The 22084-nt window shown below is 25.0% G+C and overlaps 2 protein-coding genes across 2 annotated transcripts; one reads left to right on the forward strand and one right to left on the reverse strand.

Moving 5' to 3' along the window:
• Window positions 1–3808: 3808 nt before the first annotated feature.
• Window positions 3809–4353, forward strand: LOC134835575 (general odorant-binding protein 99a-like). The gene is made up of 2 exons (XM_063850454.1): window positions 3809–3862; window positions 3920–4353. The coding sequence occupies exons 1-2, from the start codon at window positions 3827–3829 to the stop codon at window positions 4334–4336; spliced, it is 453 nt and encodes a 150-aa protein (XP_063706524.1). The 5' UTR covers window positions 3809–3826; the 3' UTR covers window positions 4337–4353.
• Window positions 4354–4914: 561 nt separating this feature from the next.
• LOC134833734 (sensory neuron membrane protein 1-like) lies at window positions 4915–12406 on the reverse strand. The gene is made up of 5 exons (XM_063848162.1): window positions 12341–12406; window positions 6312–6866; window positions 5277–5396; window positions 5172–5223; window positions 4915–5102 (listed from the first exon to the last, which is right to left on the reverse strand). The coding sequence occupies exons 1-5, from the start codon at window positions 12404–12406 to the stop codon at window positions 4915–4917; spliced, it is 981 nt and encodes a 326-aa protein (XP_063704232.1).
• Between the last annotated feature and the right edge of the window lie 9678 nt (window positions 12407–22084).

A 22084-nucleotide genomic window follows, 5' to 3' on the forward strand; every position in this document is an offset into this window, starting at 1 on the left:
TTAGTAAGGGCTTTACAAGTATTTATAGTTAATAAAGAGTTTATGTTAAAAGCTTTCAATAAGAAAAACTTAATGAAGCAAAAACAGTTGCGAAAAAAAACTAATGAACTAATTGAAGTAACCCAATTATTTTTTTTTATTTTTATGATTTCTCGAGAAAATAGTTCAGTTTTGAAAAATGAATTATTTTTAAAGAAATTTTCAAAAATGTTTAGAATTTTGTATCAAAAAGTCAAGAAATTTCTTTTTATTTAAAATTTATTTTTGTGTTCAATTTTATTAAAATTTATTTTTAATTTTTATCTTATTTTTAAAAAAAATATTTTTTTTAAATTAATTTTTTTATTTTAATTAAATTTTTTTTTTTATTTTTTTTTAATTTATTTTTTTTTGTAAACTTATTATTTTAAATTTTTTAAATAATTTTTATAATTTTTTTTAAAAAATTTTTTTTTTCATTTAATTTTTTATTTTAATTTATAATCAATATTTTCTGAATTTTATAAAATAAAAATTTTAATTTATGTTTGGATTTATTGTCTTAAATAGCAACGAAAATCTTAATTTTTTTTTATAAATTTAATTTATATTTTTATTAATTTTTTTTTTTGTAAAATTATTATTTTAATTTTTTCATTAATTTTGATAATTTTTTTTTTATTAAATATTTTTTTTTTCTTAATTTTTAAATATTTTATTTTCTTTTTAATTTTTATTTAAAATTTTCTGAATTTTTTTCAAATTAAAAATTTTTTTGGATTTTTTGTCTTAAATATTAAAGAAAATTTTAATTTAATTAAAAAAAAATAATTTTAAGTTGAAATTCTCCGATTTTTTTAATTTTAATTCATACCTTAATTATTTAATTTTTCTCGAAAATCATAAAAAATATAACCTTCAACAAAAAAATCAATGAACACACTTGGCAATAAATAAATATTTAGCAAGAAAAAATTAATATCGACATTGCGTGATAAGAAAAAACTCAAACCCCATTAAAATGCTTCAACAATGGAAAACCATAAAAACCAATATGATTTTAATTGCACTCTCAATACTGAACAATTATCCTAAAAGTTCTTTTTAATTCCTTTTCAGACTAGAAACCTCGTCGCCGATATTATCATCTCCTTAAAAAGACAAACTTTTTGATGTCATTCCGCCTTTCAAACAAGTTCACGAATTTTTTGTTAAGCAATTAAGAAGCACATTAAAAGACACTAAAGGAACAAGGATAATTGTCGGTGATAAATAAACGAAGACCGAAATTTCATAATATTTTAACTAAACATCATGACAATGGATATCATTTTCTCTGCTGTCGCGGTAAGAAAAATATCTTTTTGAATCTCTCATTTATTTGTGAAAAGAAAAAAAAATTTTTTTTTGGGAGAAGTGACAAAAAAATATTTTTACATTACGTTGACGAATGATGATAAAAAAATGCGTGGGAATTTTTTTTCTTTTTTATCATCTAAAGAAAAATAACAAAAAAAATGTTTGAGGAAAAAAATTTAAGAAAAAAAAAATCGATCCAGGTTTCAATGTCACATAAAAGTTTCATCTCAGATCGTAACCTCCTCACTTGACCATTAATTACGACTTTTCAGCTTATGGTTCACGAACAATGGGAGACAAAACACGAAGAATAACAACTAAACTTTTTGCGGACAAATAAACAAGCTGTTACATATATTAAAATAGTTTTTCTTGTACTCGAGACAAATTTTCGTACAAGACACAAAAAAACGCGTCAAACAAGCCACAAAACATCTGTTGAGATTCAAACGAGTCCTCGAGACATTGATTGATTACTTCCTCGCACGCCCGTTCCTCGAAAAAGAAACTTCCTTGAAAGAGAAAAAAATGTCATTTATTACTCGCTAAGTACGACGTTTTTCTCTATCATTACGCCGCTCATTCGTTATTTGAGAAATTTTAACACATTTAATTACTATTCGACCGAGCAACTTTGCTGCTGATGATGGATCGGGATAAAAGTTTCTCCCACGTCGAATCGCCACGTATCGAAAGCGATGTAAACCAACTGATGACAACAAATATTTTGCTGCAGCAAATATTCATTAGTTGTTGTTTCCTGTACCTCTATGCATATTGAGTACATTTTGGGAAAACAACATGAGTAACTTGTAAAAGTTGTTTGGTTTATCCTGATGTCAACAGAATGCACGCCAACTAACTATGGAACAACTTACATGAATCTGTCTGTCTAATAATTGGCTACGATAAATAGGTTGGATGCGATGGTTTAAAGTTGCTGTGGTAAGAAAATTTATTAAATTGACAAGTTTTAATTTTTTTTAACAAAAGAAGCTTTTAAGATTAATTTGTATGAATTTTAATTTTTTTTACAAGTTTAAATTTTATTAGGTAATTTACTAAAAGTTTATTCTACATCCAATAGAAGGCTCTGTTTTATTTAAGAAATCTTAATTACTCTTCATCACAGAAAATTTGCTTCCTTCTAAATCATTTTTCGATGTATTTGAACGAATGACCTTGAATTGACCTTGGTTTCCTCTATAAGAAAACTGAAAATTTGCAAATGAGATTTTTGAAGCTTCTTTTCGGATTTAAAGTTTTTTTTACATTTTCCCAAATCCAAATTTGACTTTTTGATATTTTTAATTTTTTTTAAATTTGTCTTTAACTCTTTTAATTAGAGTTCGAATTCGATACTAAATTTATTACCGTATTTTAAATAATTTTAAGAATATTTAAAAATTTTTTCGAAAATACATGTCAAAACTCTTTATTTTAATATTTTTTATTTCAATTTTATATATTTTTCAAATTTTTGTTTTTTAAAAAAATATTTTACATTAATTTAATTTTTTTAAAATTTATTTTAATTTTATTTAATTTTTTTTTATTATTTATTTAATTATTAAAAATTTTGAACTTTAGAAAATTTTACTCATTTGTATTTTTAATAATAATTTTGAAATTTTCATTTTTTAAAAAATATTTTGAATTAATTTAATTTTTTTAAAATTTATTTTAATTAATTTTAATTTTATTTAATTATTATTTTTTTAAAAATTAATTGAAAATTTTACTCATTTTGTTATATTACTCATATTTTTATTTTGAAATTTTCATTTTTTTTTTTATTTTTAATATTTTAAATTGATTTAATTTTTTAAAATTTATTTTAATTAATTTTAATTTTATTTAATTTTTTAATTATTTATCTAATTATTTACTTTTTTAAAAAATTAATTTTATTTAAAAAAAAATTAAAAAAAAAGCGTAAAAAATTTAAGAAAAATTATTTTTAACTTCGAAATTATCCTTTTCTTAATTTATCTAAATTTTTTCGTTTCATTTGAATATTAACAGTTTATTTTTTTCTCTTAGCATTATCTACATTACGGTATTTGAGTACGATTTCAATCATTAAAAATGCTTTTGTAAAAAAAATTGATAGAAAAAGTTTAAATCTTACCATTTTTTAAACCATCGAGTTGAGATAAATGAAAATGTAAAGCAAGCTTTGTTCAATTATATCCTGATTTATAATTATATTCGTTGTGGTTCGTCTAACATCCCGACATTTTGGCAGGCACCTTATTCTACAAAATATGCAAATCTCGTATTATCTCCTTCGCATATATTTCATCACTTTTGTGTTTTAACTTTGCTAATTAGGGTCACTGTGCTATCATAGCAAACAAGAAGAAAAAAAGTGTAAACAAAAACATGAGAATTATGTCATAAACTCTTATCAAAAGGTATAAAAATAAGAGATTTTGACGTAACAGAGACATTTTTGTTTCAAATTTCATCGAAACAAGGCCTTACCATGAAAGTTTTTATTCTTTTGTTCGTCGTCGGTTTCGTAAGTATTTCATTCTTTAACAAAATTCAACAAAAACTGACAAATTTTTTTCAATAGGTCGCCGCTGAATACAAAATCAAGCATTTCGATGACTTGATGCACTATCACGACGAATGTGCTACGGAACATAACATTCCAGCTGATACTTTGGCGAAATACAAGAAGCAAAAGTACGAAGATGATCATCAAACGCACTGCCATATTCATTGCGTCGCCAAAAAGTTGGGCGTCTTTGATGATGAACACGGAATGGCAATTGACAACTACGTGGCTCAAGTTGTAGCTGCCAATCACGAAACTGAAGAAGTTGTTCGTCCCAAGATTGTTCATTGTGCGGAGGAAGTTGAACAATACAAAGCTGATCATTGTTTGTGGGCATTCAAGGGATTCTTCTGCACAAAGGCAGCTGGATATGAAGTCATTGAACGCAAACACAGAAAGGGAGGTCATAAAAAGCACGATCATGATCATTAAGGAACCATGAACGCTGTATAAAATTTTTTCATCTGTCAATAAAAATACGAGTTTGTTAGTTGTGTTAAATAAAAAAAAATATATAAAAAAATATTTTTTTTCTAAAAATACTTTTTATAGATTTTTTTTCTTTCTTTATTGCTCAAATATTAATAATAATAAAAACAGTCTGATTAAAATTATTACTTAAAATCTAAAAATAGAATTATTTTTTATCAGCTTCAGATTTGTTCTTCATTTGCATGCCTATAATAAAGGCAGCGTAGATTATGGCACCTATAAGTGACATAATTGATACTATCTTCAAAAAAGTGTTGAATTTCATTCCCCTGAAAAAAATTTGATAATTTTTAATGAATTTATTAAAAAATATAAACTTACAAATGAAGTTGATATTTCAACATGTTAGTATAAGGTTTCTTCAACACAATTCCTTCTTCGATCCAAAATAATGGAACTAACATTTCCTGTAAGTTATTTGCTCCAACATAAGTATCAACCGGTAAAAATTCAAGGTTTAGTTGGATGCGTTTTATGGCATCTAAGGGTATGCCTGAAACCTAAAATAAACTTTAAAATTAAATTTTTTGTTTGAAATTGATTGTAAAGAAACAAACTGGATCCAAATGAACAATAATGTCATGTTTATGAGGCAATGGATTCAAATTCATCTTCGAACTGTACGACTCAGGAGCTCCCAAAAAGTAAGGTTTTGTAGCTACAATTGGAGCATTTAAACATGGTTGAAGATCCATTGTTCCATCCTCTTTTTGAAATAGAAGTTTGATATTAAGTTCAAAAGTTAATATTAAAAAATAATTTCAATATATATTACCCGGGCATTCATCAGGAGGATCGCTACAGTAACACAATTCCTCAGAGTTGTTCTGAAACAAAATTTTAATTTTTTTTCTTAAGTTCTTAATAAAAAGTAACTTACCTTATCAATTGTAAAGTCTACAGAATAGAGTCCTGTTGGTATTCCCGTTACTTTAGATTTTCTCAAGTAATGAGGTCCAAGACTTCGACAAATATCTATTACCATACAAGTTGTTAGCATCTAAATAGAATGTTAGTAAAGAATTTCAAACCTGGAGTAAAAGACCATAACTTATCAGTTTTAGATAACATCGGAGGGAAAATAGTAGCATCAGTTCCTCGAATCTCATTACAACTATCGCCATCGTAAGTATCCATTTCTGACTCTTCATTATAGGTTATAATTTTTCCCAATTCTTTAATGTTTTTTATGCCACGTTTCACGCTATAAACTCCGCTATCAGTTCGATTTTTCTTTAAGGATTTTTTGGTTTAAAATTTGAATTACATATGAGATTTCATCATTTCATCGAAAAAAATATGACATGAGATTTTTTGATGGTTTTGAGTTAGTTAAGCCTAAACTACCGTAATGTAGATAATTCTTATGGAAAAAAAATAATCCGTTCTATTAACGAAAATAGGTTTTAAAATTCGTTCTATTAACATTTTTACGTTAAACTTTCGAATTTTTAACGAAATTTTAAATTTTTCAATATTTTTAACAAAATTTTTGAGATTTTATAATTTTGATTAATATTAATTAATTTATTTTTTAATTTTATGAGAAATGATTTAATTTTTTTCTAAATATTTGTTAAAAAAAATCAAAAAATTTATGAAAAAATATTGTTCTTCAAAATTGATGTTCCATTAATTATTAACATTTTTTGAATTTGTAACGGATTTTTTTCCATAAGAATTATCTACATTACGGTAATCGAAAAACCTAAATTCAAACTTCTGGAACGAGTTTCAACATTTTTAGCCAATTTCTACTAAAATCTAATAAAAAATGTCTAAAATCTCGTTCCAGAATTTTGAATTTAAGTTTTTTCGATTAATTTAGGCTTAACTAACTCAAAACCATCAAAAAATCTCATGCCATATTTTTTTCGATAAAAAGATAAAAAAAAAATGTAAAGGAACTACTTACCAAACCAAATAATGAAAAAGCAAACTTCCTATCGCCTAACATTTCAAGACCCTTAGCTTCTGTCTCCAAAGCTACACAAAACGCTTTCGCGCCAAAATCTTCACTGTCACATTTGATCAGTAGCCCATTGAACATAATATCCATCGCTGTCGCTGTCATGAAGATCATATTGGGATCCTTGAAGATCGTTTCCAATGCTTTCGATACAAGAGGTAACATTGGTTCACGATCTTTTTTGATAAGGACAAGGGTGCTCATGATAATCATATGAGGCATCACGATAGTTTCCTGCCCTGTCAACCCATTTGAATCTATTAGTTCAAACCTATCGATCAAAGTATAAGTAAGAGAATCCTCAGCATTATCTTCTGACTGATCGATTCGCTTTTTCCATTCTCTAAATCTATAAGGTCCAACTTCCTGTAGCTTTGGAAGTTCTCCTGAAGCAACTTCATCTGGATTTGTGATATTGAATAAGTAAACGTTGAAGTCTATGGGAAATGGCATATCATCGTAAATTCGTCTCATGAAGCTTCCTTTTTTGAGCCATACTTTCTGAACAAAAAATTCTAAAAGATAAGATTTTCCATTGGAAAATTTAAACTTACTCTGATTAAAATAAATTTCACAATTTTAGGATAAATTGCATAACTGAAGAAAATAAAAACGATAGCTCCAAGTATTCCAATGATAATGTTCTTTTGGAAATGCATCGTGATAATGATCCAGTAGCATATATTCTGCTCTATATATAAGGACACAAAGGTATGTTTTATTAATTTTTTATAATTAGCTGTTTCGTGCTGAAAATGATTATTTTTAATAATTTCTTGCGAAATTTTCAAGTCTAGAAAGTATCAAGGTCCTTTCTATTTTTACATTTTCTCACGATTTTGACCTTTTTTTTTGAAAAATGTTAATTTGAGGATAAAATTCTTTCTTTTTACCTTTATACAAAATTCATTCAAATGTGTTCAAATTTATTGAACATGAAAGTCATTCACCTCAGCTCTAAATTCTTATTTAAAACGTGTCTTTGTATAAAGAAGAAATGCACTTACAATACAAACTTTTATATGGGACAAGGATTTTTCCTTTTACCAAAGCATGATGTATCGAAATAACTTAAATAGAAAATAAATATCAGATTTCCAACCACAAAACACGTAAAACATGAAAAAGGCTAAAAAAAGAATTAAAGTTTCTCCTGAAATGAAAGAGAAAGAAGAAAAGAAACGAAGAAGAATATTTGTATTACCTTTTTATGCAAGAATGCCTTTTATATTGCTTTTCCAACCCAATTGATTCGTGTGTGCACAATTATATCCGCATCTGCGAAACGAGCTCGGAAAGCAAGACAAACGATAGAAAATCAAACTCGGTACAAGGATTGCATTAAAAGATGCATAAATTTAAATATACTTGCAAAAGTCTTCTGTATCGGATAAAAAAATTGTCATCGAACAATATCGAATTTGGTATCGAAAAAAAAAGTAATTGAACGCCGCCAAATTTACTGTTGAAAAATTGGAAATAATGATGTTTGCCGATTTTCTCGCGGATTTGTGGAAATTTAATGAATTGTATGCAAAAGGCAGTAAATCCGATCAAATTGGATTTTTCTTGCGATTACGCTTGAATACTTACCAAACGATACAAAAAAAAAGATCAAAGGAACCTGGCGTCTCCATTGAAATCTGCAAGCCTTGGAACAATAATATTGTTCAATACTATTTATTGCCATAATTAAATTATTGTTCGAAAAAATTATGGAAAATAAATAATTGTCGAGAAAAATTATGGGGCAATTATGGAAAAAATATTTTGTGTTGTCAATCTGCAAATTTGACTGAATTTTCAATCACTTTCACATATATTTTTCAAATATTTTCTTAAAAATTGCCAGAAATGTTTTGAATTTATCAAAATTCTAAAAAAATATTCGAGTAAAAATTTCAATATTGACAATATTTTGCAATATATTGCAATAAATAATTTTTCATTCGAAAATATTATGGAAAATAAATAAGGCCGCTCCAAATGAAAATCAAAAATAAAGTCAAAATTTTTGAAAATAAAATGGGGGGGGGGGCAAAATAAAAAAAAAAAATTTGAAATACTATTTTCATACAAAATGACAAAATTTTTAACTATTTTTGAGTATTAAATATTTTTTATTTATTTTTTTTAATTATCTTATTTTAGATTTGCTAATTTAAAATAGATTTCAGAATATTTCATATTATAAATAAAAAAAAAAATCATAAAAAATATCTGTCAAAAAAATTCAGTAATTTTGTAAAAAAAAATTTAAATAAGAAAATTTATGTTAAATTACGATTTTTTAAACAAAAATTTTTAAAAATTTAAAACTTTTTAAAAAAATTTCTAAAAACATCTTGAAAAATTATGAAAATACACCGAAAAACGGTCATTTTTTGTTAAATTTTTAACTTTTTTTTTATTTTGCCCCATTGGATTTTCGACTTTTAAAATGGGGCATCGGACTTTATTTTTGATTTTCATTTGAAGCGGCCTAATTTTCTAAAAAAAAATATGGTAAATAAATAGTTGTTTAAGAAAATTATGGAAAATAAATTATTGTTGAAAATATTTTTACCCCATAAATAAAAAATTATATTGTTCCAAGGCTTGGAAATCTGAAAAGAAAAAGAAAATAACAATTAATCAAACTGCTTTGTCCATTCAGTTCAGAACCATATGGTTCAGCAACTATTTTATTATTATTATTACAAAACGTAAATTTATGACTTCCATTTATCTATAAAATATTTGTAATTATTTATAAATACAACGGCAGAGTTTCGGCTCAAATACGAAGGCAAAGAGAAAAATTACTGCTGCTTAATAATTAAAAAAGAGAAAAAAAAATAAGCTTTCAGGCAAATAGTGTTAGTTTGACTAAAAACAAATCCATTAGTTTACACATGGATCCGTTAATAACAAAGAACGGAGGAAAATTGCCAAAGACCGAGAGTAAACAAAAGGCGATTTGCGACAATGACGACAAAAAAGCCTAATAATAATTATTTTTTCTAAAAAAAAAAGAAAAAATATTTATCCAAGCTAACGATGTTTCCAAAGCACTCGACTATTTTTGCAAAAACACTCCACGCTCGATGATTAAAGGGAGCAATGAAATTAGTTTAGTCTGCATTTACTCAGAGGCGCAAAAGAGAGATATAAAACGAGATACAGGAGTTGAATAGTCAACGCACTGCCGGATAACATCGTGCACTATCTCTCCGATCATTTGTCAGAGTGTTGTTTATCCTTATTAAAGGTCGACGCAGGTACATTATTGATTTCATTAATTTAGAGCAGTTTAGAGGTGACATAACTTTTAGAAGGGGATTTGCATGTATTTGTTTTTGTTTGTATCGCAGAAAGTTTTAAAGCTGAAGAGTTTGGAGATACTTAACTGAGTTAATCTGCTTTTGTCACGTTTCCGGGAAAATGCTTTTATATGATTTGTATTAAGAAAGATTTTTTTCAAAATAAATTTTAGACGTTGTAACGTAAGCGTATTTTTTGTACCTAATGAAAAAATTATGGAAAATTTTCTATTTTTTTTTTAAATTATTTTGTGTATTTTTTTATTTAATTAATGAATTTTTATTAATTATTTAATTTTCTATTTAATTTTGTTTAATTAAATTTTTTAATTTATTTTTATATATATTCATAAAATTATTTTTTTTTAATTTTTTATTTATTTTTTTACAATATTTTTGTTTTTTCATTATCTTCAAATTTTTTAAAAAATTTTATTTTTTTTTTTTTTTTTTTTTTTTTTTTTTTTTTTTTTTATTTTTTTTTTATTTATTTTAATTAATTTTTTATTTTTTTTTTAATATTTTTTAATATTTAATATTTTTTTTTTTAATATTATTTTCTTTAATTTTTTAAATTTTTTTTTTTATATTTTTAAATATTTTTTTTTTTTTTATATATTACTTTTTTTAATTAATTTTTTAATTTTTTTTTAAATATTTTAAAATTAAATTTTATTAAAATTAACTAAAAATATTTAATTATAAAAAAAATAATTTATTTAGAAATAATTAAAATAAATTTTTTTTTATTTTTCCATGAAAATATGTGAAATCACGGACAGACAATGAAACACTTCAAAGTAGCAATTTTTTTTTATTTTGTAAAAAAAAGTTAAACTTTCACATGAGAGCACAAACAAAACTTTATTTTAACGGAAAAAATATGCAAAATTCGCACATATAAAAGGTGAGCTTTGGTAACGAAAAGCATCAAAAGTACTTAAAAAAGTAGTTTAAAATGCCAAGAATGCTGCAATAAAGAAATAATATATGAATGAAAAGTGCAATCATGTGAAATCAAGTGAAATGAAAGAATTTCGTGTAAAACGATGCAAATGTGACGAAAACTTTAAAACTTCTTCTTATTGTTTTTCTTACTTGAAAAATAGGTCATGAAAAGCAATTTTTAATGATTTTTCGAAAACTACAAAAATTTGCATAAATCAGCAAACACCTTTTCGCAAAATAAATAAATACAACGCAACAAAATATCCAAAAATATATCACTTTTAGCAATTTTACACGACAGCGACATTAATCACGTTAACTACGTAGGCTGCAAATGACAGTACATTGCCAATATGTTGTAACAAAGCGGTTTGTAGCGGCGGCACATTTTCACAGATATTTTTGTAAAAATGAATGTGAACTCGATTGGTAGTAGAGAACATGAACATTACCATGTTACATCGTTTTACTTTACATTATCGCAGATTTATGGCGTGTTAGATGTGAATAATGTAAAACGATGGAATAATGAAAATATGGCAAGTAGTGGTTTTGAAATACTAAAAAAAATGGATTTTTAATGATTTTTCAAGTAATTAAGTTTTTGGAAGTTAATTAAATTTAAAAAAATTAAAATAAATAAATAAATTTAATTAAAAAAAATTAAAATAAAATAAATTAAAAAATTAGTTTAAAGTAAATTAAAAAAAAAAATAATAAAAAAAATTAATTAAAACATAATTCAAAGAAAATTAAAAAATAAAAAAAATTAAAAAAAAAAATTTTTAAAAAAAATAAAAATTAATTTAAAAATTAATAAAAAAAAAAAAAAAAATTAAATAAAAAAAATTAAAAAATAAAATTTAAAAAAATAAAAAATTAAAAAAAATCAAAAAAATTTAAAGAAAAAAAAATAAAAAAAATAAATTTAAATTAAATAAAAAAAAATAAAAAAAAAAATTAAATAATTTGAAGAAAATAAAAAAATAAAAAAAAAAATTAAAAAATAAAAAATTTTTTTTTAATAAAATTTAAAATATTTAAGATTTTTTTTAAAAATTTTTTTTTTAAAAAAATTTTTTTAGAAATTTTTAAAAAAAAAAAAAAAATGCAAAAGAACTTTTAAAAATAAAAAAATTAAGTCTATGAAAGCTAATTAAATCCTAAAAATAGCTAAAATTGTTTCATAATTCAAAACTCACCTAAAGCTCTAAAATTCAAATTTGATACAAAAAAGCCACTGGTTGAGGTTCATAATCCGATTACTGTTCGATCAAAACTATTTTCCTCCTGTCATCATCGACATAGCTTCTAAATTGAACGGTTAGCTTGTTTACCGATGATAACGACCGAACAATTGCTGCGACAATAAACGCCAAAATAAACAAGCAATAATAGCGCATCGAAGCCTTTTCGCAGCGATATTTCAGCAATGCATTGTTATCTTTCGCTTCTCGCTTTCCCGATAAATAAATGGCTTTAAACGTTTCCGGTGTAATGAAATAACTGGCGATTAAAAAGCTATTACGAGAATGCTCTTATTGTCTCTGGCAATGCATTTCAATGGGCAGCAAATTGAATCGAAGCCACGAAAATTAATGATTTTGGGATGAACTTTTTATCCTTTCGAGGTTATGACAAAAGGAATAAATTGTCACAATTATTTACAACAAAAACTCGGAGAGAAATATGTGTGACTAATATTTCAAGCCTTTTCCTTCTCACCTCGAGCATCGTTATTGTCTTTGCATAATAACTCGGGTTGTTGTTTTGTTTACTGCCAAAGTGCATTGTTTGTGTCTGTCGTTTGTCATGTCACTGTCTCCTGAAGCACTCAGAAGAAAGTAAAAACTTTATTGTGTGTCTCCTTTGTTCGAAAGACTCGTCGTGCTCGTGTGTGCGAAGAAAAACTGCCGAAGAGTAAAAATAAACAAGAAATGCAAGAGGAAAAAGAAGGAAGGAAAATTATAGGGACATAAAACAACAACAGACAACAACTTTAGGAGAAAATAGAAACAAAAAAAGTAGGTAAGTAAAGTAAAAATTAACATTTTTTTAAAACGAACTAAAAACTATGAAACAAGAAAATTTCAGGTTTTGAAAAAATAATGAAAAAAATGCAGAAAAAAAATTGAACGAAAGAAAGAAAAATCAAAAAGGATGAAAAGTAAGTATAACTTTATTTTTTAATTTAAATGTTAGATAGATAAAAATAAAAAAAAATATTTAAAAAAATTAAAAAAAAAAATGTAAAAAAAATAATTTTCATTAAATATATTTTAATTATTTTTTTTTTTTTTTTTTTTTTTTTTATTATTTTTTTTTTTTTTATTTTTTTTAAATAATTTTTTTTTTTAATTAATTTTTCAAAAATTCTTAAAATTTAATTTTTTTTCAGTTATCTGACTTGAATCAAAAATTAAAATAATAATATATGTAAGTATAAATATTTATCGAAACTAAGCTAAAGCTTAGAATTTTCATCTAAAATACCGAAAACAGCCTTTTCACGGAAATTACGTTTTACAATCAAACAAGAGCTCACAAATACTTTTTGATGCCAAATTCAATAAAAAGCCTCTTTAAAAAGTACTTCAAAAAATTATTATCTCATGAGATAAAGAACTTACAAAAGAGAAAATGACACATTTTTCCTTTAGAAAAAAATTTCTATAGAAAAATTCGAACTGATGAACCGAAAAATTGGCAGTAAGTAGCCAACAAATGCAAATTTATGTTACTTTTGACCCGATTTCCGGATATTTTCTATTTTCCTATAAAAAAAAGCATCACGTGAATACAAGATAAAATTAGTGAAAAAAGGTTTTTCATGCCTCATTTTCTTTTCAACACAACTTTTCCGTCTGCGAAACAGCAATAAAAGCGTTAATGGTGAGAAATTTTCGACATTCATGCAGCAGCTGTTCCTCTTCTCATCGTATCTAGGTCGCTGCACGTCAATTTTAGCGCGCGCCTAATGCAAGAAACAGCTCAATCAATTGCGATGTTTATTAAAGTGCTGACATGACTTTTTATCTATCTGCAACAACAACGTGATCATCATCATCGGTTGACGATGTCCATAAGCTCGTGTTATGCAAATGTGCATGCGGCAGTTATGTAAGAGCTCAGAAAGTAGCTATATACCACATCAAAAGCTTTTTGTTTAATCAACAAAATGTACTCTTAAACAACTACTTTCGAGGCGTATAAATGACTCCGGGTAGACTAACACGTCAAAAGTTATTATTACTGTTCTTTCTTTTCTCATAGCTCGCGTTGTGTTTCAGACTTTTTAGTGCAAAATGCAACATCAGCACATGAGTTGTGAAGGAAAATTAAATTTTATATCTGCATTGCAATATTAGCGTATTTTTAAGCTGCTTTTGTCTTTATATGAATTTTTAAAGAATTTGTTATCATTTCTTCAGTTAAATTTTTAAAGGGTATTTTTTTGTTTATTTATCCTTTATTTATTTTTTGACGGGAATCGTAATTAATTTGGATTAACTTTAAATTTTTTCTTTAAATTTTCTATTTTTTTTTATTTATTTATTTTAAAGAAAAATGTTACATTTTCACTTCATGGCATCAATTGAAGAGAAGTAGAAAAAAAACCAAAAAAAAAAAGTTTTAAGTGTATTTGACTGTAAAGGGAATTGGGAAATATTGAGTGAGACAAGGAGCACTTCACGTGAACCTTTTTGACATTTTGTTTTTATTTTTGGGTTTTGTATTAGATAAAAATTGTCGCAGAACGTAAATAAATAACATTCGTGACATTTTGATGGAAAAATATTTTTTTTTAGTTGATTTGAGATTTGAATTAATTTTTAAAGAATTTTAAATATTTTCAACATTTTTTTAAAATTTTTATGAAATATTTTACTTTTCAAAAATTAATTTATAAATATTATATGAAAATTTTCATTTAAATTATTTGATTAAATTTTAATGCATATTTTCAATAGAATAAATTTTTTGCAATAATTTATCACAATGGGGTTTTTTTGCAATTTAAAATACACAAAAATGAATAAAAATGTTTTAATTTTGCTTCAACGGATGTTTTAAATAAAAAAATTTGCAATATTGTTGCAAAAATTTGAAATCCATACAATATCAACAAAATTGCAAAACAATTGGATGCCAATTTTTTACTATTTTGTTTTTAAAAAAAAATTTGTAATTTTAAATTTAATTTAAAAAGTTTACAAAAAAATCTAATATAATATATTCAAAACAATTATTCTCATAAAAAAATTGTAAAAATTTTTATAAAATTTACATATTTATGCGATTTTGTCAAAAATGGCGCCAAAATGATGGAAAATAAAAAGAGGCTTATTTTGAATAACTTTTCATAAAATATATAAATTTATATAAAAATATAAATTTTTAAAATTCATAATTTTTTTTTTGATTATAAATCTTTTGTATTTTAAAGGAGATCTTTATTTTGGCGCAAAAACTAAAAATTGGCGGATAATTTTTTTAATTATGGTAAGCGAAATTAATAAAAATTAAAAAAAAATAACTTTAAAAACAAATTCGATTTTATTGATTTATTCATGTTTAATTAAATAATTTATAAAAATAAAATAAAAATATTTATCCGCCATTTTTTAGTTTTCGCGCCAAAATAAAGATCTTCTTTAAAATACAAAAGATTTAAAATAAAAAAAAAATATAATGAATTTTAAAAATTTGTATATTTAAAAAAATAGTTGTAAGAAAATATTTTTTGAAAAATTATTCAAAATAATCCTCTTCTTGGGGTTTAATGATTTTGGCGCCATTTTTTTGAAACTCGCATTTTTTATTTATTTTTTTTTAAATATTAAATATCAACGAAAATTTAATGTTTGTCAACGTGAACTTAAAAAAAAAATAAATAAGCAATTTTTATATCAAACTTTTTTTCCTATCTAACTTTATTCGACTTGTACAAGTAACTTGTATACAAAAAGCTTAATATTTCAAATTTCATAAGGATAAATTTCCGTTATTCTCAATTTTTAAATATTTTTCAGTTAAGAACATTTAAAAAATTCACAAAGCACTAAAATTTAAAAATTTCAGTTAATTTGTTAATAATGACTCTTCATTAAAACAAAAATTCCTTTTTAAATCCACTCCAAACTTAAATTCCCATGGCAATAAAAAATATCATGCAGCAAAAAACTCACATCAGCATCACATGTCACACGAAAGTTCGTTGCTATATCAAATAATAAGAAGAAATGGTTGTCTTTGTTACGCAAAGTGTGTCCAGTTCAAAAAAAAAGTACATTTCCATATTCAGAGCAAAAAATATTTTCTATGCATGAAACGAAAGAAGAAGCGAATTATAAAATATCCAAAGGTACAAAATATCGCCATCCTCCCACAGCGTGTTGTGTATTTGCGCGACGGCAGCCATCTTTTGTACCCAAAAAGCATCGTACGACGACGACGTGCGATTCTCCAATTTTCTAAAATAAAGCAAGAGCTATAAGTAAGGCAACTTTCAAATGGACTCTCGCACGCATACAGCTCGAGAAAACAGTTAGTTGACCATAGGCAAAAAAGGATAATGTACAAGCGCACGACGAGGACGACGACGACGACAAACGTAGGTATATTAGTGCACTCAAGTGACCGTTTCGTTGAATATCTGAAAACAAAACGTGGAAGAATATCAAACTTCTCCGTTCAATTTCTGCGCTCGCTTCTAACGTACGGCGCTCTGTATCTATGGACCTACGTACGAAGATATACAAATTTTCTCATCCTTTTTCCATGTCACCTCACATCACTTCTCGCATATCGTTGTCGCTGAATCTACTTCTCCACGACGACGACGACGACGAATGACCAAGCCGTAGCTCGCTACTTTCCCGTGTACTTTTCAATATGCATAAGAAGCAAGATGTCGTGCCTTCGTGCATTGTATTACTTCACGTTTTGTTAAATATATCATTCAAATGCGACGAAACTGTACGCAGAGGTAGTTAAGGATATCGAAATAGCGACGTGACGAAAGAAAGAAGAATTTTTCTTGGCTTGGAGGATTTTTGACAAGCCCTAATTGATGAGTTTCGTAGGTGTACTGTTGCAAGAAATATTAAAATTATTTTCTAACTCGCATCAGGCGATCGCAAAATGGACACACAGATGGCGTTCAATGACACTTTTTTAAGTCAAGGTTTGAAGGAAAATTTATTAAATTTTTTTTTGAGATGGAAAATAAGATTTTTTATAAATTTTATTGGTTTTAGAATCAAGAGTTTTTAATTGGAGATTTAAATTAAAATAAATCTTTTAATATTTTATTTAAAATTAATTAAAGTTAAAAATTTTTCAGTTGGAATTTTTAAAAAATATTTTTTTGTTTTTTTTATTTATTTTATTTTAATTAATTTAATTTAATAGTTCGAAAATAATTTTTATTGTATTTCGTTAAATTTTATTTTCAAACAATTTTTTACTTTTTTAAATTGATTTTTCTGTTTTTTTTTTTTAAAAAAATCTTTTAAAAAATTAAATTCTTTAGAAATTAAAAGTTAAAAAAGAATTTAATTTAATAAAAAGAATTTAGAATAATTTATCAATAAAAAAATAATTTAATAATTCAAATTAAATTAACTGAAAAATATTCAAAAGTTTAAAAATATAACAAATGTGAAGATAATTAAAAAAATTAATTTCATTTTTGTTCAAATTTCTTTAAAATTTTTTTTTTAATTTGTGAAGTTAAATTGTTAATACATGAAAATTTAAAGAAATTTTGTTAAAACGACCTAAAAATGAATTTGTTTAAAAAGATATTTTTAATATATATTTTTAAAAATAATTCTACCTATTTTTTTTTTATTCGAATTATTTTAAAAAAATCAAATTTATTATTTTTCAAAAGTAAACTAAGTAAAAATTAATTTAAAAATATTTTTATACAAAGAATGCTCAAAATTTTAAATATTATAATAAAATTTAAATTTAATGAATATTAATTTTTAATTAAAAAATATTATGAAAAAAATATAATTAATTTTTTAAATTTTTATTTTTATTTTGATTGAAAATTTGTTTAATTATCTTCAATTAAATATTAAAAATAAATTAATTCTAAAATTAAAATAAAAAATTAAAGTTAAAAAATAAACTTTAAAATTTAAAATATAAACATTAAATTTAATTATAAATAAAAAATTATTGAAAAATGAAAAATAATGGAAAAATTTCAAATACAAAATTTAATCGTTTATATGTTAAGATATGAATTTTTTTTTTTTTTTTTGAAACTCTCCATTTTTTTATTTAATTTAATTTGACTTATTTAATATTTTTAATAATTATTTTAAATAAATTTTTATTTAATTTAAATTTTTAAATAAAATTTTATTTAAAATAATTATTTATTTAAAAAATTTGAAAAAATAATAAAAATCAATTAAAAAATTTAAAATTAAAATACCTTCATAAAATTTTCAGAACTCAATAAATCTTCTTTATAATTGAAATTTTTCGCTCTGATTCTCGTTTAACCAAAAAAATCTTCAGTAACCAATTTCCGAAGTTAAAGTAAATTGTCTCCATTCGCCAAAGACATAATCCTTCTTCATCTTCTGCTATTCCTTGATTAATTTCATTAAACCACCGAACAATTGCTCCAACGTCGCCCATCTAGGTCGATAAATCCCTTTCTCCTGCACATTTCATCCTCCGACAAACAACAACGAGCAGAAGAAAAACGACGATGACAAATTTTAAAGTAATATAAATTCACATATGTGACACGTTTACCGTCCAATATAAAATATCATCTTGGCACATAAGAATCGCGTTGTTATGTCCTCTGGAGCGGAGGACGACGTCGACGACGATGCAACCTCATCCCCCCCCCCCTCCCCCCGCCGCATCCAATTTACATTGTCCATTCTCATGTGTGTGTGTGTCGGAGTTACTTTTGAAATTTGGGTGGATTGTTAGATGGGAGGGCAGTGTGGTCAGTGAACAAAATAATATCAAGTAGCAAGGCAGAAGATGAAGAAGAAGTGTACGACGTTGTTGTTGTTGTTGTTATTTCTGCTACTTTTATTATTATATTCCCAACGTTTCTCCATTGAAGAGTATCGCAACAATATTCAAATGGCTCTACTGCTGCGGTCATCTCACAATTTTCCCGTACGCCTCTCGTACACCTTTTTAACATGATCATGGCACATGAAAATATAATATATACACGTCTTAAACTTTTGCTTTGCATTTATTTTGTATACTTTATATTTAACATGATGTTGTACACAAGAATTTCTCTTGGTCCGATATATTTTCCTTTTTCGCACACACGACGACGCTCGATAGATATGTACATATAGATTTGTGGTTGTTACCTAGAGCTCTTCGAAGAACACTGACAAGAGAAACGCTGCCATGCAAAATTATTTCTCGTACGTGTGTTACTTTGTACTACTTGATTTTGTAGAAAATTGTATAATTTTATAACAACGAGTCCAGTTTTCGTCCCAGAATATATTATATAACTAACCGCATCTTTCATCCTTCAGTTCTCCGATTTTTTTTTTTTGCTCTGTGCCTCGACTTTTATGATGTTTAAGACCAAAAAAGGAGGAGGCATGTACATCAAAAGTTGCGAAGCAGAAAAAATAATAAATAATAAGTTGACAAGTTCAAGTTTTTAATCGTATTTGTAAAAAAAAATAAAAGTTTTATTGAAGGTACATTTAATTTTTTTTTCTTTCAGAGAGGGAGATTTGAATGGAGATTTAATGTTAAAAGGAAATTAAGTGAGTTAATTTTGTTTCATTTGATAAGGTAATTTTTTATGATTTTTCTTTTATTATTTAAATGAAATTTTTAATTATTTTAAATATTTTAATTTAAATCATAATTTATTAAATTAATTTTAGTTTTTTATTATTTGTCAAAAAAAAATAAAATAAAAAAAAATAACTTTTAAATATTAAAAATTAATTTTTATTTCAGTGAATAAAATTGATAATTTGTTTTCTAATAATTTTTACTTTTTTAAAAAAAAAATCCAAATTTTTTAAATACATTCAAGATTAAAAATAATTCATTTGGTAAACAATTTTTAATTAAAAAGTAATTTTTTTTATTAAAAAAAATAATTTTTCTGTACATATTTTTAAAGAGGTTTTAATAAACAAAATCTTTAATTTTTCAGTAAATTATGAAAAGTATTAATATTTTTTCTTAAGTATTTTTTTAAATTTTAATTCTCTTTAATTAACAGTTAATTAATTTATTTTTTTAATTGTTTTAATTATTTATTTTTTTTTTATTTTTAGTAATTTTTTTTTTTATTTTTTTATATTTTTTTTTTTTTTCAATTTTTTTTATATTTCTTTATTCAAAATATTATATTTTTAGAATTCACGATAAAAAAAAATATGTAAAAAAAAATTAATTTAATTATTTAAAATTTTTTAAAAAATTAAATATTTTAATTTTTTAAACCTTATTTAAATTTAAAATATTTATATTTCTTTTTTTTCAGTTTCAATTTTTTCAAAGTTAAAAATGATTAAAAATGATAAAGTAGAGCCCCTCTGACAAATTTTTATCCATTTGGAGCAAAATTTGACAAAAATTGCTTTGACACAGTTTTTGACACAGTTTTTTTTTTTGCTCTTGATTTAGTTTTTAAAACAAAACTATGTTTTTTTTTCAGTTTCAATTTTTTGGCAGTTTTGAGTTATAAAATGATTAAAAATGATAAATTAGAGCCCCTCTGACAAATTTTTATCCATTTGGAGCAAAATTTGACAAAAATTGCTTTGACACAGTTTTTGACACAGTTTTTGATTTAGTTTTTCTCTTGATTTAGTTTTCAAAACAAAACTATGTCAAAGGAAAAATTTTTTTTCAGTTTCAATTTTTTGGCAGTTTTGAGTTATAAAATGATTAAAAATGATAAATTAGAGCCCTCTGACAAATTTTTATCCATTTGGAGCAAAATTTGACAAAAATTGCTTTGACACAGTTTTTGACACAGTTTTTTTGCTCTTGATTTAGTTTTTAAAACAAAACTATGTCAAAGAAAAAATTTTTTTTCAGTTTCAATTTTTTGGCAGTTTTGAGTTATAAAATGATTAAAAATGATAAATTAGAGCCCTCTGACAAATTTTTATCCATTTGGAGCAAAATTTGACAAAAATTGCTTTGACACAGTTTTTGACACAGTTTTTTTGCTCTTGATTTAGTTTTTAAAACAAAACTATGTCAAAGGAAAAATTTTTTTTCAGTTTCAATTTTTTGGCAGTTTTGAGTTATAAAATGATTAAAAATGATAAATTAGAGCCCCCTGACAAATTTTTATCCATTTGGAGCAAAATTTGACAAAAATTGCTTTGACACAGTTTTTGACACAGTTTTTTTGCTCTTGATTTAGTTTTTAAAACAAAACTATGTCAAAGGAAAAATTTTTTTTCAGTTTCAATTTTTTGGTTTAAATGTTTAAAAATGATATCGTTTCATAAAATTTTAATAGAAAAAATTTAATTAAAAGAACTAAAATAAATTTAGAAAAAAAATTATTACTCACTCAGCTAACAACCAAAAAGCATCAAAAGGCTTCGTAAATCAAATTTATCCCAACTCTGGTCGCTCATAAAGCTGTTACTACTGCTTCGAGACCACATTTGCTCCTTTCATAAAATCATTCGTATAAATAACCCGTCATTTCCATTAGATTTGCAACATTTCTTAATTATGATTGTAATAAACCCCTAATCATAACCGCTCCTCATTTCATTTATTCTATCATTATTAACGAATGTTTTGACAATTATTTCCTCCTTTTTTGCCTCAACTCGCTAAAAGATTTCATCGAGCAGCGAGCGACGCTACGCAATACATTATAATTAAATTTCCTCTGGGTGATCCGAAAAATTTTAAATCGTCTTCGCCTTCACGTTACAAGATTAAGTACACGAACTGCGGTCCGCATGTGTGTTAAATAATAATGACAACTCGCTGTAATATCCATTTCATTATCTCTCGCTCCGTGCGTCGCTGTTGCCGGATGATATCCCATTTATATACATAATTTGTTACTTAAAATGGATCTCATCTCGCACAGTTTTTCACGTGGGGAGGCGAATGGCACATTCCGCGCGCGTTCATGTAATTCTTCATGTATGGACTCATGTTTCGTCTTCTTCGTGAATTGACGGAAAGATATTAGTTTTGCTTCCCCCTTTGTGTCCGACTCACCCTTAAACGGCGTCACATGTCATCAGAAAAGGTCCGCGATTAACTCTTTTTTTTCCTTCAATTCTTGTCTTACGAACCCCCCTTCTTTTAATAAACGGAGCAAAATGATGATGACGAAGCCGCGCAAAAGAGAGACACCGAATGTACGTGACAATCATATTCATGTATTTCATTATTTTAGTTTGTTTTCCTTTCTAATATACCGCACTGTCGCCGTGTTTGCTCATC

The sequence above is a fragment of the Culicoides brevitarsis genome, chromosome 3 (assembly GCF_036172545.1).
Source record: "Culicoides brevitarsis isolate CSIRO-B50_1 chromosome 3, AGI_CSIRO_Cbre_v1, whole genome shotgun sequence".
In the NCBI taxonomy this organism is placed as follows: domain Eukaryota; kingdom Metazoa; phylum Arthropoda; class Insecta; order Diptera; family Ceratopogonidae; genus Culicoides; species Culicoides brevitarsis.

Bases quoted from the DNA above. Each gene is read 5' to 3' on its own strand.
- LOC134835575 (XM_063850454.1), top strand. From the start codon at position 3,827: ATGAAAGTTTTTATTCTTTTGTTCGTCGTCGGTTTC. The intron at 3,863-3,919 runs GTAAGTATTTCA...TTTTTTCAATAG, and splicing joins TTTTGTTCGTCGTCGGTTTC to GTCGCCGCTGAATACAAAAT.
- LOC134833734 (XM_063848162.1), bottom strand. From the start codon at position 12,406: ATGCACTTTGGCAGTAAACAAAACAACAACCCGAGTTATTATGCAAAG. The intron at 5,224-5,276 runs GTAAGTTACTTT...ATTTTGTTTCAG, and splicing joins TAGACTTTACAATTGATAAG to AACAACTCTGAGGAATTGTG. The intron at 5,103-5,171 runs GTAATATATATT...TATTTCAAAAAG, and splicing joins TCCTCCTGATGAATGCCCGG to AGGATGGAACAATGGATCTT.